The sequence below is a fragment of the Scyliorhinus torazame genome, chromosome 9 (assembly GCF_047496885.1).
Source record: "Scyliorhinus torazame isolate Kashiwa2021f chromosome 9, sScyTor2.1, whole genome shotgun sequence".
In the NCBI taxonomy this organism is placed as follows: domain Eukaryota; kingdom Metazoa; phylum Chordata; class Chondrichthyes; order Carcharhiniformes; family Scyliorhinidae; genus Scyliorhinus; species Scyliorhinus torazame.
Window position 1 is genome coordinate 169,743,167 of NC_092715.1, and position 17,764 is coordinate 169,760,930.

At 50.6% G+C, this 17,764-nt stretch overlaps 1 protein-coding gene across 1 annotated transcript in view; it reads right to left on the bottom strand.

The window, feature by feature from the left end:
* shc3 (SHC (Src homology 2 domain containing) transforming protein 3) overlaps positions 1–17,764 on the bottom strand; it is a 442,272-nt gene that overhangs the window by 123,381 nt on the left and 301,127 nt on the right. Inside the window, exon 5 of the mRNA XM_072516775.1 lies at positions 1,384–1,437. Within this exon, the coding sequence (XP_072372876.1) occupies positions 1,384–1,437 (54 nt within the window). The remainder of the gene's footprint in view (positions 1–1,383; positions 1,438–17,764) is intronic.

Consider the following 17,764-nt stretch of genomic DNA (forward strand, 5'->3'; position numbering starts at 1 on the left):
TATGTGTGTATGAGAGAGGGGTATGTGTGTGTGAGAGCGAGGGGTGAGTGTTTGTGTGTGAGAGAGGAGAAATGTGTGTGTGAGAGGGGGTGTCTGGGAGAGAAATGGGGGAGTGAGAGAGGTAAGTGAGGGAGATGATTGTGTGTGAATGTGTGAGAGAGGGTTGTGAGTTAGTGTGTGAGGGAGCAAGGTGAATGTGTATCTATGTGTGTGAGGGAGAGAGAGGTTGAGTGTCTGATATGGCACTCAGCTTTCCAGCATCACTCCTCCCATTAAAAATGACAAAGGGTAAGACTTAAGTTTTTTTTAATAAGATAACTTTTTTATTATTACTAGATTACCCACTTCTAAAGTGGACACTACTTCCAGGGATTAATGTTAAGGAGCCATAGGAGGATGGCTTTGCTAGGGGTTAATGTGGGGGAACCTGGTGTATGCATTTGTGACTGTATTCCTCTTCCTAATTCCTAATATTTGCATAGATATAGCTGAAGAAAAACTTGTTTACATTTGTGTTCTGTGTTTGCACCTATTTCATGGCAAAAAAGGTGGTGTCGACATTATGAGAATGCTTAGTGTATGCCAATGCTCATGGGAGGTTTTTGGGGTTCCGCAGCTGGAAAGGTCTGGGAAAACGCTGCTGTAATGCACTCACATCAGACTGCAGCACTGCAAACACCCGTATTATACAGCCTCAAAAATTATCAACATTCCTCCTACCCTCTCAAAATATAGAAGGCAGAACCCGAAAGGAAACTTGAACCATACAAAGCATTTAAAAATCAACTCTATCCAGCACATTATTGAATTTTAGACACACATAGTACTCAATTACTGTCTTTGATGTATTAGCATTCTGTCATGGTACTTTTATAATGTACTAATGACATTTAGCAATCAGTACCAATTATGTCTTTGACTTATCTTGGTAACCCTAAACTAAACCTGAGACAGACAGACACTGATGCTTGATTTAATGTTTTTTTTCATTCTCTAAACTTGTCCACTTTTAACCAACTGGGGAAACAATACAAAAGCAAAAGTCCCCAATGCAATTAACTGAAATCTAATTGATACTGTAAGGGGTGATTATGAGAATTTTTTGCCTGTTCATTTTAAAGAACAAACTTTCTTATTGAACTATCCAGCTAAATTAGAATAAAGCAATGATAGCTATATGTCACTGTGCATTTCAATCATTTCAAAAGGAAAGGATTTACTTCTGCTAGTCAGGTGCTTATGAAAATAGAGAAGAGCGCCAAAGAAAATATTGAAAGCTTCCTGACTGACAACAATAAGGGCTGTCATGCTTATTGCTTCTTCTTAACATGAAAAAATATAAATCCTGGCTTAGGCTGTAACTGAAATCAAGTAATGCCTTACCGGATCGCCACCAGATGCGAAGGAAATGGACTGCATATGATGATTTGCTATGATCTGTTGGATCAGAACCAAAAACACAAAACGTTAATCAGAAGACTTCTCCCTTGAGAGACCTTATAAACTAACATATAATAAATAATATCTAAATGGTAAAGTTTGTGAATCAGGCAGTGGAGGCACACAATAATGGGTTAGCAATATGATCAAATAATATCATCAATCATTCTGAACCTATCTCTCCCATCACTTTCTGGCATTGCTGGGGCTAAATTATCCGCCCTCAATGTCAGAAACGCGAATCGCCATCGGGTGGAGAATTGGGTGTCCAGCCATAATCGAGGTTCGTGCCTTGCGCCAAACCGAATGCCATGCTCCGGAGTCCCTTGCTGGTGGCGATAGTGAGGTTTACACCCTGCGCCAGCATGCAAAAGTGGCATTTAAATTCATTTGCAATTCATCAGTGGTTTGTAACGAGTATTCTCTGGGCCTCCACGGTGCTCCACCCTCTCAGGCACAAGTCTCGCGGGATCAACCACAAGTATTTACAGGCGGAGACTGGGCTCCATGGCTGATGAGGGAGAGAGAGAAGGTAAGCAAAGTTTCCAAAACTTTTTAAAATTGTATCTTTTGCTGGAGGGTGGGCGCTAGGGCCGGGGGGTGTAGTGGGGACTAACCTGGCGACAGCTCCGTGGGTTCGGGGTGTCCCCCTCTGGATTGGCTCAGACCACTATTTCTGCGGTATTTGTTTAAAACGCACTCATTCGGTACAACTTACAGGCCCCTCACTCTGCTGACTGCTCACTGTGCCCTGTGAATGAGCCTCTGGTCATCAGGGAGCCCACCCAGGCCTCCCTTCTGGAAACCCTCAGCCCCCAGCTGACCCATCAATGGGATGGGCATAGCCAAGCTCAATCAGTGGCTCACAGATGCTGACACTCCTCATCAGAAGCGCAGCCCCACTCCAGGCGAAACAGGGGAATAGCAGCACTCACCCTAAACAAAGAACACATGCACTATGGCCTTTGCACTCTCCCTGGCACACTGCCCCTCTCATGGCAGAGGCCATACCAGTCACACTATCAGCGAGCCCACTCCACAGGGCCACCAGCTGTCTCCAAGCCCGGCCTGCTCACTGCGCTCTTGCTTCAATCCTTCCTGCCCCCGGTCAGGTTGTCACAACTTGTGTGTCACACCCAGGACGCACATCACACTGGTGCTATGCTCCCAGCAGACACACTTCCCTGCCTCACCCTCAATGCCCACATTCAAGCCTCTAAGTTTGGGGGCAGTGGTGGCACACGGTGACCCTCTCCAATGCACAACCAGGTGCCACCCTGCTGTCAGGATGACATCTGGCCCGTCCAACGAGGAGACCCACAGTAGACCCCACTGAGGAGAAGGACAGGGTGGCGGCAGCCACTGTTACCCCTGTTACCAGAGACGGGTGGTGAAGGTAGAGGCTTCCTGGGGCCACTCACTGAACAAAGAACAAAGAAAAGTACAGCACAGGAACAGGCCCTTCGGCCCTCCAAGCCTGCGCCGACAATGCTGCCCGTCTCAACTAAAATCCTATGCATGTATTTGTCAAGATGCCCCTTAAATGTCACTATTGTCCCCGCTTCCACCACCTCCTCCGGCAGCAAGTTCCAGGCACCCACTACCCTCTGTGTAAAAACCTTGCCTCGTACATCTCCTCTAAATCTTGCCCCTCGCACCTTAAACCTATGCCCCCTAGTAATTGACCCCTCTACCCTGGGAAAAAGCCTCTGACTATCCACTCTGTCTATGCCCCACATAATTTTGTAGACCTCTATCAGGTCGCCCCTCAACCTCGGTCGTTCCAGTGAGAACAAACCGAGTTTATTCAACTGCTCCTCATAGCTAAAGCCCTCCATACCAGGCGACATGCTGGTAAATTTCTTCTGCACCCTCTCTAAAGCCTCCCCATCCTTCTGTTAGTGTGGCGACCAGAATTGAACACTATATTCCAAATGTGGCCTAACTAAGGTCCTATACAGCTGCAACATGACTTGCCAATTCTTATACTCATTGCCCCGGCCAATGAAGGCAAGCATGCCGTATGCCTTCTTGACTACCTTCTCCGCCTGTGTTGCCCTTTTTAGTGACCTGTGGACCTGTACACCTAGATCTCTCTGATTTTCAATACTCTTGAGGGTTCTACCATTCATTGTATATTCCCTACCTGCATTAGACCTTCCAAAATGCATTACCTCACATTTGTCCGGATTAAACTCCATTTGCCATCTCTCCGCCCAAGTCTCCAAACGATCTAAATCCTTCTGTATCCTCTGACAGTCCTCATCGCTATCCGCAATTCCACCAATCTTTGTGCCGTCTGCAAACTTACTAATCAGACCAGTTACATTTTCCTCCAAATCATTTATCTATACTACGAACAGCAAAGGTCCCAGCACTGATCCCTGCGGAACACCACTAGTCACAGCCCTCCAATTAGAAAAGTACTCTTCCATTGCTACTCTCTGCCTTCTATGACCTCGCCAGTTATGTATCCATCTTGCCAGCTCACCCCTGATCTCGTGTGACTTCACCTTTTGTACCAGTCTACCATAAGGGACCTTGTCAAAGGCCTTACTGAATTCCATATCGACAACATCCACTGCCCTATCTGCATCAATCACCTTTGTGACCTCTTCGAAAAACTCTATCAAGTTAGTGAGACACGACCTCCCCTTCACAAAACCATGCTGCCTCTCGCTAATATGTCCATGTGCTTCCAAATGGGAGTAGATCCTGTCTTGAAGAATTTAAGTAATTTCCCTACCACTGACGTAAGGCTCACCGGCCTGTAGTTCCCTGGATTATCCTTGCTACCCTTCTTAAACAAAGGAACAACATTGGCTATTCTCCAGTCCTCCGGGACAGTGAGGATCCAAAGATTTCTGTCAAGGCCTCAGCAATTTCCTCTCCAGCCTCCTTCAGTATTCTGGGGTAGATCCCATCAGGCCCTGGGGACTTACCTACCTTAATATTTTTCAAGACACCCAACACCTCGTCTTTTTGGATCTCAATGTGACCCAGGCTATCTACACACCCTTCTCCAGACTCAACATCTATCAATTTCTTCTCTTTGGTGAATACTGATGCAAAGTATTCATTTAGTACCTCGCCCATTTCCTCTGGCTCCACACATAGATTCCCTTGCCTATTCTTCAGTGGGCCAACCCTTTCCCTGGCTACCCTCTTGCTTTTTATGTATGTGTAAAAAGTCTTGGGATTTCCCTTAACCCTATTTGCCAATGACTTTACGTGACCCCCTTCTAGCCCTCCTGACTCCTTGCTTAAGTTCCTTCCTACTTTCCTTATATTCCACACAGGCTTTGTCTGTTCCCAGCCTTCAAGTCCTGACAAATGCCTCCTTTTTCTTTTTGACGAGGCCTACAATATCTCTCGTTATCCAAGGTTCCCGAAATTTGCCGTATTTATCCTTCTTCCGCACCGGAACATGTTGGTCCAGAATTCCTTTCAACTGACATTTGAAAGCCTCCCACATGTCAGATGTTGATTTACCCTCAAACATCCGCCCCCAATCTAGGTTCTTCAATTCCTGCCTAATATTGTTATAATAAGCCTTCCCCCAATTTAGCACATTCACCCTAGGACTACTCTTATCCTTGTCCACCAGCACTTTAAAACTTACTGAGTTGAGGTCACTGTTCCCGAAATGCTCCCCTACTGAAACTTCTACCACCTGGCCAGGCTCATTCCCCAATACCAGGTCCAGTACAGCCCCTTCCCTAGTTGGACTATCTATATATTGTTTTAAGAAGCCCTCCTGAATGCTCCTTACAACGTCTGCCCCGTCTAAGCCCCTAGCACTAAGCGAGTCCCAGTCAATATTGGGGAAGGTGAAGTCTCCAATCACAACAACCCTTTTGTTTCAACTCGTTTCCAAAATCTGTCTACCTATCTGCTCCTCTTTCTCCCGCTGGCTGTTGGGAGGCCTGTAGTAAACCTCCAACATTGTGACTGCATCCTTCTTATTCCTGATCTCTACCCAGATAGCCTCCCCCCTTAGTACAGCTGTGATATTCTCCCTAACCAGTAGCGCAACTCCGCCACCCCTTTTACATCCCCCTCTATCCCGCCTGAAACATCTAAATCCTGGAACGTTTAGCTGTCAATCCTGTCCTTCCCTCAACCAGGTCTCTGTAATGGCAACAACATCATAGTTCCAAGTACTAATCCAAGTTCTAAGTTCATCTGCCTTACCCGTAATACTTCTTGCATTAAAACATATGCACTTCAGGCCACCAGACCCGCTGTTTTCAGCAACACCTCCCTGTCTGCTCTTCCTCAGAGCCATACTGGCTCTATTCCCTAGTCCTCCCTCAATGCTTTCACCTTCTGATCTGTTGCTCCGGTACCCACTCTCCTGCCATACTAGTTTAAACCCTCCTGTGTGACACTAGCAAACCTCGCGGCCAGGATATTTATGCCTCTCCAGTTTAGTTGCAACCCGTCCTTCTTATACAGATTATATCTGCCCCGGAAGAGCTCCTAGTGGTCCAGGTAACGGAAACCCTCCCTCCTACACCAGCTGTTTAGCCACGTGTTTAGCTGCTAGATCTTCCTATTTCTAGCCTCACTGGCACGTGGCACAGGGAGGAATCCCGAGATTGCAACCCTAGACGTCCTGTCTTTTAAATTTCTGCCTAGCTCCCTGAACTCCTGCTGCAGGACCTCATGCCCCTTCCTGCCTATGTCGTTAGTACCAATATGTACAACGACCTCCGACTGTTTGCCCTCCCCCTTCAGGATGCCTGCTACCTGTTCTGAGACATCCTGGACCCTGGCACCAGAGAGGCAACATACCATCCTGGAGTCTCTTTCACGTCCACAGAAGCGCCTATCTGTGCCCCTGACTATAGAGTCCCCTATGACTATTGCTCTTCTGCGCTTTGACCCTCCCTGCTGAACATCAGAGCCAGCCATGGTGCCACTGCTCTGGCTGCTGCTGTTTTCCCCTGATAAGCTATCCCCCCCGGCAGTATCCAAAGGGGTATACCTGTTCGAGAGGGGGACAACCACAGGGGATTCCTGCACTGACTGCCTGCCCCTTCTGGTGGCCACCCATTTCTCTGCCTGCACCTTGGGTATGACCATATTTGTATAACTTCTATCTATGACGCTTTCTGCCACCTGCCTGCTCCTAGGTGCATCCAACTGCTCCAACTGAACCATGCGGTCTGTGAGGAGCTCTAGTTGGGTGCACTTTCTGCAGATGAAGCCATCCGGGACACTGGAAGCCTCCCAGACCTGCCACATCTCACAGTCAGAGCACTTTACCCCTCTAATTGACATTACCTTAATTAATTAGTAAATTAAAAAAATTTTAAATTTTAAAAATGAAAAAAAAAAATGATGAGGACAAGGTTGCAGTGTGGAAGGCAACATATTGGGGGGATCGACTGAGGGGTGGAAGTGGGTTTGGGGGGCATGTGGAGGGTAGAGCTGAAGTGCAACTCAGGGTCACCATGTAGCCTCTTGGATCTGGATAGGCAAGGAAATACTCATCTTGCTGAGACGTCTTCTCTTTTTCCTCCCTGCAGAAGATGGATTTTAGACTTCAGCCAGGAATGCTCGACATCTACCTAGCTGCAGCTGCCATCATGGGTGCACAGAGGCTGGAGGCACAGGGCCTGCTCGTGGAGGCTTCTGCACAGGAGAAGCCTGCCCTGGAAGAGCTGGGGCCGGCCATTGAGCTTGGAGAGGCGGCTGTCCGAAAGGCCCAGAGGGAGGAGGTGTGAAGGAAGCGACGCAGCAGGCCACATTTGTACCGTCAGCACCTGTCATTCGAGGACCTGCCAGACCGCATGTGAGGTCAGAGACTCCGCTTATCCAAGCAGACCATGCGTCACCTGTGCCAGATTGTGGTGATCCTGGCACTGAAGGGGCATGGAGGAGGACATCTGTTCCTGGTAGCCATTAAGGACTCGTTCGCTCTTAACCTCTATGCCCCCGTGTCCTTCTAGGCATCAAGTGGGAACCTGTCAGGTATTTCACAGGCATCTGTTCACAGGTGTATCCGCGGTGTCACGGATGCTCTATTTGCCCAGGCAGTGGACTATATCGCCTTCAAGCCCACCTGGATTCCTGGGCTGGGGGATTCGCAGCCATCGCTGGCATGCCCCAGGACCAGGGGGTGATAGTCAGGATACGTACCCCCCTACGAGAACCAACTAATCAGGGGGGTGCACTTCATAAATATAAAGGGGTTCCACTCTCTGAATGTGTAGTTGGTGAGCGACCACCAGCTGCACATCAGGCACGTCTGCGGCCAATAACCAAACAGCATGCACGACTCGTATATCCTGGCACACTCTACGGTTCCCGACACCTTTGAAGGTCTCCCTCGGGTGAGGACTTGGCTGTTGGGTGATAAGGGTTATCCGCTCAGGTCGTGGCTAATGAGGCCTCGGACCGAGGTGGATAACTGCTACAACGGTTCCCATGCTGCAACCAGGAGCATCATCGAGCGGTGCATCGGCATCCTAAAAATAAGGTTCTTGTGGCTAGACCGCTTTGGTGGGCCACTCCATTATAGCCCCAGGAGGGTCTCCAACATCTTGGCGGCCTGCTGTGTCCTTCATCACATCGTGCAGCAGTGGGGGGACGTGCTGGAGGATGAGGAAGAACGGCAGGCCTCTTCTGACGAGGTGGATGAGGAGGGCATCCAGGATATCCGGGCGTGCAGCCCGAATTGGCACGGCAGACCGCCCAACATGTGCTCAAGGGCCGTACATGGGAAAACCTAATCACCTCCCTACTTTCACACTAAGAGGTCTGGCCACCAGCAGCTCTACCATCCATTCCCACTTCTCCATGCTCCATATCCCAACCCTTTTCAAGTGGTGGCCCCCTTTCCCATAGCCGCTCACATCCTCCCTGTCCCTCCTCGATTCACTCCATCCCACCACCCCATCTCCCCCTCTGAGGGGGGAGAATCACTACAGGATGTTGGCCCTGGGCAGGCAGTATCAGTGGGTCTTGTCCATGGGACAGAGGATGATGATGACTCACTGCAAGATAAGCTCTGGTCCTCCTTATCGTTCGACAAAGTCTGACTCCTGATTTTAGGATCACATTCTAGTGCTCACCCAGGTGCTCCCTGCATGTGTACTGACCTTTCCATCTCACGGACCCATGTATTCTTGGGGGGGGGGTAGTTTATGGAGATGGTGAGCGGTGATAGGTCACTCACTGGACAGCCGTCCTACAAGGCGGCCTCACAGTTTTGGCCCTGTTCTCTTATCGCTTCTGAAGGTGACCCCAGGTGGGCTGTTCAATTGTCCTGGGAACCCTGCCCTATGCCATCCTCCAGTGCACTTCCAGCACGGCCCATCTCTCACACCCTTCGGACAAAAGACTGAGGCAGGTTGCAATCTTGGTGCAAATGTGTTTAATCATGACTATCTACAGGATTGTGCCCTGACCTGAGATGCCTTTGACGGCCATCCTCTCGAGGGCCTGCTCCTGGATGAGCCTAGCCAATGTTCAGGTGTCAAAGTTTTTTTTTGTAAATTTAGAATACCCAATTATTTTTTCCAATTAAGGGGCAATTTAGCGTGGCCAATCCACCTAGCCTGCACATCTTCTTGGGTTGTGGGTGTGAGACACCCACAGTCACGGGGAGAATGTGCAATCTCCACACGGACAGTGACCCGGGGCCAGGATCGAATCCAGGTCCTCAGCGCCATGAAGCAGCAGTGCTAACCATTGCGCCACTGTGCCATCCCTATTCAAGTGTCAAAGCTGACGAGGTGCCACCCTGTTCTGCCTGCTCCCCAAAGATTTGCTAGTGTCAGGTGGGGGTACACAGAAACGCTGGGGTACTCTAGCACCTCCCCTGCGGGAGTCACCGGCACGGACCCCAGCACTTCCTCCTCCCTTGGGGTGCTCGATGGCCTCCGAGCTTCTGCATAGGACGGAGGTGAGGCCGGAGTGAGCTCCAGAGGCTCTACCATCACCTGACGTTTCCAGTCCTGGAGGCCTGCTCTTGTCTCAATTGGGGTCTTGATGCCCTCAGCCATTGGAGCACTGAGGCTGGGATATTTCCCTCAGTGAGGAAGACATGTCCCTCACTGCTTTGGCCATGTCCCTCTGGCACTGTGCCAGGTCCCTCTGTGCCTGGCCCAGGTCAGTCAGCACCCCACCAATGCTCTCGATGCTCTCAGCCATGACATTTGTGACTGGGCCAAGCTGCAGCAAAGTCCATGTAGGCCCAGTAAATGACTTCCTGTGACTGTGCTCCCCTGTCCTGAGCCTCAGCCATCGACCACACAGCGTGTCCCAAGCCTTGGACATCTAGACCCATGGCCAAGAACCTTTCACCCAAGGCTTCCACCGTGCCACAACCCGTTCAGTGTTGGCCTGGGTACCATGCATTATAGGCACCAACTCCTGACCCTAGAGATGGTTGGACTCCTCCAACTGCACCTGCTGGTGCTGTAAAGTTGCTGACACCCCGTCCTGTAAACCCTGCTCTGTGACTGCATCTCAACCAATGACGGAATCATACAGTCCAGAATTGATACACCTGTCCGGACTATCGCTAGCTCCTGGGATCGGGCTGCCCACGACTGCCCGCTCCCTCGGGAGTCACTACCTCCACCTGATGTGCTGTGGAATGAGAGTGTGTGAGGCTTGTCAAGCTCCTCAGCACGTCATCCCGTGCCAGCGAATCCGACACCAGCGGGAATGTGACTGGCCCTAGATTCACATGGACAGAGTGTTGGTCCATCAGCATGTCATGAATTGCTCCGGGACTGGAGCCCCCAATGGGAATGTAAACTCCACGCAATTCAGTCCTGGCACGAACACTTGGCTCTCAAACGGAGAATTTCACACGGAGAATTTCACAATGATCTGAAATAGGAATCCATTTGCAAGGAGCTGGCAAAAAGCAATTCTGTGTAGTGTTGAGTCTCACTGTCACATAAGTACCATCTCAGCACAGCACAGTGGCACAGTGGTTAGCACTGCTGCCTCACAGCGCCAGGAAACCGGGTTCAATTCCGATGCAGGGGATTGGGCCTCGGGAGGGTTCTCTATCAAGGCAAGGGCTGGTGCAGACTCGATGGACCGAATGGCCCCCTTATGCACTGTCGGGATTCTATGATTCTATAAAAACGCCACATTATCTAAGGTGTCTGCAGGAATGTCGCCATTTCCCTTTTCAGAACTTTTCTTGTGCACTTTCCAGAAGAGCAATGCCAGATAAGTGTGCACTCAGCCAATGGTAAAGTATTGATTGGCACAAAAAATAAATGAATTTAAGCATTAATCTCTGAAAGAGCAAATATTACCATGGTTCGCTCACTAATAAAGAAATCAGTGCCCTTCTATAACATCATTTCCTGCAATACATCCTCTCAGCAACACCGCCCTGGCTGAGGCTGAGTTTTGTGCATATAAAGTTTCTGGATGTGTTCACACCAAAGCTTAAGTGTGTGTAAGCAGAGAGGAAATAGGTGGCCCCCAGACAGTTAAGGAGGACCAGGCAGGTAGTGAAGTAGTCCACTGAGTGAATCCCACTCTTGAACCAGTGGCTTAGCTCTATGGGATGGGGTGGGGAGTCAGGATGTCGGGAAGAAGAACGGAAAAGCAATAGTGATAGGGATTCAATAATTACATAAGCAGACAAGCATTTTTGGACTGCAGACATTAATCCAGGATAGTATATTGCCTCCTTGGAGCCAGGGCCAGAAATATAATTGATTGGCTACAGGACACCCTGAGGAAGAGGGTGGTTTTGGCCTATATTGATCCCAATGACACAGATAGAAAGAAGGGTGAAGTCCTGCCAGTAGATTTTAGGGAGCTAGGAAACAAACTATTAAGCAGGATTTCAAACATAGTAATCTTTGGATTACCCTTTGGATAAATGAAGCACTTCAAAGATACCCTGAAGGCTTACCTCAAGAAATGTAACATAGAGGTCAATACCTGGGAGGCCCTTACTCAGAAGAGACCTAGTTGGAGGAACCTCCTGATTGAAGGGATACAATTCTTTGAGCGGCAAGTGGAGGACCAGAAAAGCAGCCTGATAAAGGAATACCCTCGATCTAAAGTCCAAGGACCGATCCTACCTCCCGGAAACACCTGTCAAGTGTGTGGCCGAAAAGGGCGGCACGGTGGCACAGTGCTTATCCCTGCTGCCTCACCGGGCCGAGGACCTGGGTTCGATCCCGGCCCCGGGTCACTGTCCGTGTGGAGTTTGCACATTGTCCCTGTGTTTGCGTGGGCATCACCCCCACACAAAAGATGAGCAGGGAAGGTGCATTGGCCACACTATGTTGCCTTTTAATTGGAAAAAAAATAATTGGGTGCTCTAAAAATTTCTTTTTTAAACGTGTGTGGTCAAAGATGCAGTTCCAGGATCGGGATAATCAGCCACGCAAGAACCCACAGAGCCTGTGACCAATAGCACGGAGTTTGTAGGTGGACAATCATACTCGTTAGCGAATGATCGGCGGAGAAAATGTAGATGTACTAGTGGGTACATAAATAGGAGGATAAAACAGATGAATTGGTGTCTGGAGAGATGGTGCAGCAGAAAGGGTGTAGATTCGTGGACATTGGTACTAGTGCTGGGGAAGGTGGGGCCTGTACAAGCCAGAAGGGTTGCATCTGAACAGAGGTGGTTACTATTGGTAAAGGTTTAAACTAAGTTGGCAGGGGAGAGAAATCAGGATGTAACATTAGAAAGAAGAGTCAAGGGACAGATTCGGAGAGACACATAGAACTAGAGTAAGAAATGCTAAGGCATTAGATGGAGTCAGACAAGAAGGAATGTAATATGGTATAATACAATAAGGTGGCTGTACAAAAACTATAGAATAGTGATTATGGGAGACTGTAATTATCCTGGGATGGTAAAAATGCAATGAGCAAAGGGAAAGATGAGTTTCTGAAGAATGTCCAGGAGAATTTTTTACGTTAGTATCTTTCCAGTCCAATGAGGTAGGAGATATCGTTGGATTTGGTTCTGGGGAATGAGATGGGTCAAGTGTCAGTAGGGGAAAATTTTGGGGATTGTGATCATAGTATAAGATTAAGGTCAGGTGTGGAAAAGACTAAAAACAATTAAGTACGGTAGGGCCAAATTCAGTAGGATTAACAGATTTAGCCTAGGTAAATTGGAAATAAAAGTTGGCAAGCAAAACTGCAATGAAACAATGGTCTTGCTTTAAAAAGCAGGGATGATTCAAGTACAGCTGAGTTACATTCCCCCGAGGAGGCATGTAGGACAAATAAAACCAGAGCTCTATGGATGACAAAAGAGATGGAGAGTCAGATAAGGAGAAAAAGGACGTTGAATGACAGATGTTGGATTGATTATACAACTGAGAACAGGCTGAATCTAGAAAGTTTGAAGGGAAGGTTAAAAAAAATTGCACAAGAAAAGACTGGCAGCTAACAAGAAGAGAGAATTCAAAAGTCTTCGATAGGTATATGAATAATAAAAATGCAGTAAATGGAAGGGTGAGGCCGACTGAGAACCAATAAAATGGATTTACACATGGATGCGCAGGATGTGGGTTGGATTCTCCGTTCTGGAGACTAAGTGCTGATGCTAGCGTAGAATTTATTGACTTTCACGACAGGAAATTCGGCGCCGGCCCCTCACCGATTCTGGTACCGGTGAGGGGCTAGCACTGGCGCCGATTGAAACATCTGCCGACCGTGCCGAAAACGGCCGGGTCCCAGGCCTCGCATGCGCATGGCTGACGACCTGCACCGGTTGCGCCGTACATGGCAGCGGCCATGCACTAAATCTAACCCGCCGACCGCAGCCCCACAGCCCACCCCCTGGCCACCTCCCCCCCTCCCCACCAATCCCTCCAGCCCAGACAGACGCCCCATCCAGCCAGCGGCACGGATCCCAGTCGAGTGTGGCGGCGCTGAACACAGTCCGCAGCCGACACGCTGGGTTCACGAATGCGGGGACCACACGTGTCCCGCGCCATCAGGAACTCACCCCATTGGGGGCGGAGCATCACGAGTGGGCCAGCTGATGAGGCGCCAACAGCATTGCGACTGCGCGCGGTTTGGAGGGGGTGTAGAATTGTAAACAGCGTCAAACCAACGTGGGCCCCGATTCCGGCATCGGAATCGATTCTCCGCCTGATTGCTGATCGCCGATTTCGATTTTGGCATAGGGCAATAGAGAATCCCACCCGTGGTTAAGGTTCTAAATGACAACATTCCCTCTGTATTTGCCAAGCAAGAAGTCATAGTGAAAGAGGAGGTAGTTGAGGCACTGGAAAGGTTAAAAATTGACAATAAGGAGGCATTGCAAAGGCTGGCTGCACCTTACATTCATAAATCACAATGGTCAGATGAGATGCCTCAGAGGATACTGAAGGAAGGAAGGGTGGAAATTGTGGAAGCACCTACCATAATTTTCCAATCCTTCTTAGATACAGGGATGGTAACTGTGGACTGGAGCATTGCAAATGTTACACCCCTGTTCAAAAAAGAGTATAAGGATGGTCTCACCAACTGTAGGCCATTCACTTTCATCTCAGTGGTGGGACAGCTTAGGACCAATGAAGCGGAGAGGAAACCCTCTGAGTGCATGGTTTTGGGCCACGGATGTGACAAACAATGGAATCTCCAGATTGGTCACCCCATCCTCTCCAGCTTGACACAGGGATGTCGCATCCATTGCAATTGTGGCCTCTGTATGAGGTGGAGGCACACTCCACCACCCGCAAAATGCCAGCTGAGCTGCAATATTGAATCTAATCTGTTCCATAATTGATGTTTTTGGCTGCTCATCTCCGTCATGTGATGAGCCGATCCAAGTTCTCACTCACTCATGGAAAAAATCCCTGGCCATGCAATACATCTGAGAACTCCCACTATTTTCCCAGTCCCTTTGATCTCCACCCCTCCCTCTGCCTCCAAGCACATCATCATGGCTCCAGGAAAATTCAGCCCACAGAGTTTAAGCCAGAAAATGTAAAATTAGGCGGGGGGGGGGGGGGGGGGGGGGGGGGGGGGGTGGGTGGGGGGGGGGGGGGGAGGCGGGATTTTGCAGGCCTGTTCGCCTTTAGCGCAAATCCCGTTATGGCTACTAACTCTAAAAGGAAGGTCATAACGGGATTTGCACATGGTAGATCTCAGGATGCGATCTTACCCAACCCTCGCCTCCGCCAGCGATGTAATCAGGTTCACGCCCCTTGAAGGCATGATTCATTTGAATACATTTAAATATGCTTAAATGGCATAGCCCCATCTCTCCCCTCCATGCAACCAGCATGCGTCATGTATATGGGAATCACTACTGTTCTCCAGCTGGTGGTGTGGTGACCAGTGTAGACCCTGGGAGGTCAGGGACATGGCAGGGCAGTGCCAAATTGGTAGTGCCAGATGTGGGACCTGAAGGGAACACTGTTCTCCCCGTTGGGGGTGTTCCCACTAACCCCCAATGTCAGCGATGTCAAGGGGGGGGGGGGAGTCTTTTGTTTTGACATTCAGATCAGGGCATCATTTTTAAAGGGTGCCCCAACCTCTATAGAATTGGGTTTGCGGACGCCATGAGGCCCCAGAATGATGGCACAAAACACATCCCACTGAGAAACACTATGGGCGCGATTCTCCCAGCCCTGCACCACGCCGCCCCGACGCTGGCACGCAATTCTACGAGGTGCGGAGAATCGGCGTGATTTGCGCCGGTGCGTTTGGTGCAGCGCCAGTCATGGGCCGCTGTATGAGGCCGGGCTGCCGATTCTCCAGCCCGTATGGGCCGAGCGGCCGGGTGGAAAAAGCAGAGTCCCGCCGGCGCCGTCCACACCTGGTCTCTGCAGGCGGGAACTCTGCGCGAAGGGTCGAGGGGCGGCCTGTGCGGGGGGGGGGCCTCTGTCCCCGGGGGAGCCTACGATGGGGTCTGGCCCACGATCGGGACCCACCGATCAGCGGGCTGGCCTCTCCCCCCCCCCGGGTCTACTTTATTGCGCTCCGGCCCCAGAACCCCCGCGCATGGTGCGTCGGGGCCGGCGTGTTCCGTGAAGTCACTGCGCATGCGCGGGTTGGCACCGCCCCCTGTGCGCGCCAGGATGTGAGCCTGGAGCGGCGTGAACCGCTCCAGCGCCGGTGCTGGCCCCTTGTGGGGGCCAGAATCGCTAGTGCCTGCGCCTGTTTCACGCCGTTGTGAAACGCGACGGCATTCGCGACGGCGCGGACACTCTGTCCCGCGATCGGAGAATCGCGCCCACGGTTTTCAGTCAGAACTTGACACTTTGCCAATTTTCGGGGGCAATTCTGCCCTTCATTTAAATCAGGTACAGAAAGTAAAATAAAGATTGAGAAAGATGGGATTATGAGATGGAAATAAAAGAGACATAGTAAAAGTAATTTTTTTTAACCATCCAACTCGAATTGACATCTAAAGGAATGAAACTCCCCACTTCCAAAATTACATTTTCAGGGCCATAGGGATTGTTCGGCAGCAATTCACACTTAACAGGCTGTCAAAAGTTAATTTACTTCTGAATTCACATGCCTTAACCTTTTGTGGAGTGATTAGTGGGCATGTACATCCACTTCACACCAATGCGTATATTTCAATGCAATGGCCAGAATTCTCTGGCAATTGGGATTCTCTTTTCCCGTGGGTAGCAGGCCCCGAGATGTGACGTGGCTCCAATGGGAAATCCCATTGACAAGCTTGGCCCCAGCAGCAGGGACGTTTCGGTGACAAGATGATGGGCTAGTGCACCAGGGAGGGGACCAGCACCCGGTCCAGGTAATGTTACGTGCGAGTATCTGAGGTACAGGGTCTGGGGTCTGGTGAGTAGGGCCCCCTGCTGCAGCTGGGAGGGGCATGGGTAAGGCGTGATGGATGGCAGGGGATGTGAGGGGGGGGGGGCAATGGGGGGAAACTGGGGTAGTGGGAGCAATGGAGGGAAGGGGGAGAAATGGATGAGGGGGAAGCAATGGGGAATTCAGGGGAGGGGGAGGGGGAGCAATGGGGGAATGGGGGATCCGGGGTGGGGGATACCGCTGGTTGTCAGTTTCTCACCCTCTTCAACACCTTACAGATATTACACATAATGGCTGATATCGTGGACCCTGTGGAAGCTGTCCTCATGCTGTTGCTGGCAGGCCAGGCGGCCAGGTGCCGGAGAAGGCAACGGCAGCAGCGTCAACAGAGACTTGAGGCGGCAGCCCGTGTACAGTGACCTGCCCCACAAGCTGAGGACCTGGTTGCCTATCAGGCCAGGGAGGGACCCAGAGGGGGAGGCCGGTGTACAGGCTTCACTGGTCTTTCAAACAGATGACAGACAGCATGTACTGCAGGTGGCTCCGCTTCAACGAGGGGAAGGTGCGGCATCTGTGCCATATCCTCGTGGACTTCGCACCACATCAAGAAGGAGGATACCTGTTCCTGGTGGCCGTCAAGGTCACTGCAGCCCTGAACCTCTATATCTCAGGGTTATGTCAGGGTTCGAGTGGGGACTTGTGTGGCATCTTACAAGCTACAGCCCACAAGTGCATCCGTGAGGTCACGGATGCCCTGTTTGCCCAGGCAAAGAACTATATAAACTTTGACATGGACCAGGCCCAACAAGATGCCAGGGTGACAGGATTTTCCGCCATCCCCAGGATGCCCCAGGTCAAGTGGCTAATTGATGGCACACATGTCACCTTGCCCTCATCAGGCAGTCAGGGATTGCGCTCCATCAACAAGAAAGGGTTCCACTCCCTGAATACCCAGCTAGTGTGTAACCACCACATGAAGATCATGCATGTGTGTGCACGCTTCCCAGGGAGTGTGCAAGACAACTACATCTTGGGGCAGTTGGACATACCCGGCCTCTTCGAGGACCTCCGCAGGATGCTCGATCCAAGATGCGCCGTCGCCACTTCATAGTGTGGCTCCAGATTGGCACCCAGTGCTCCCTCCTCCCGGTCAGTGCCCACGGGGCCCTGGAGTTCACCTCAGGGCAGAGGGGCAGCTGGATCGAGCCCTGGGTGCCCCTGCGTCATCTGGCTCTGCCAGCCCTGGTGGCTCCCCAATGTCTGCAGCACAGTGTTGACACCCTTGACGATGCTCCTCAGTGACGGGTATATGCTCTGGAGCGCCCCATTAATGCCCACATGCGACAAGCTTCACAGTGCTTCAGCTATGCCCACCTGAGACTGGGACATATCCCGCAGTGCCTCTCATCAAGGTCCACGTGGTACTGGGTGATGTCTCCCAGCAATTGGGACATGCTGTTGAGGCGCTCATCTATGGCTGTCATGGACTGAGCCACGCCTCGGACACTTCCATCTTGCTGCCGACGTTCTGCATGAGCCTCTCCACTGCGGTTGCCATGCTAGCAGTGTT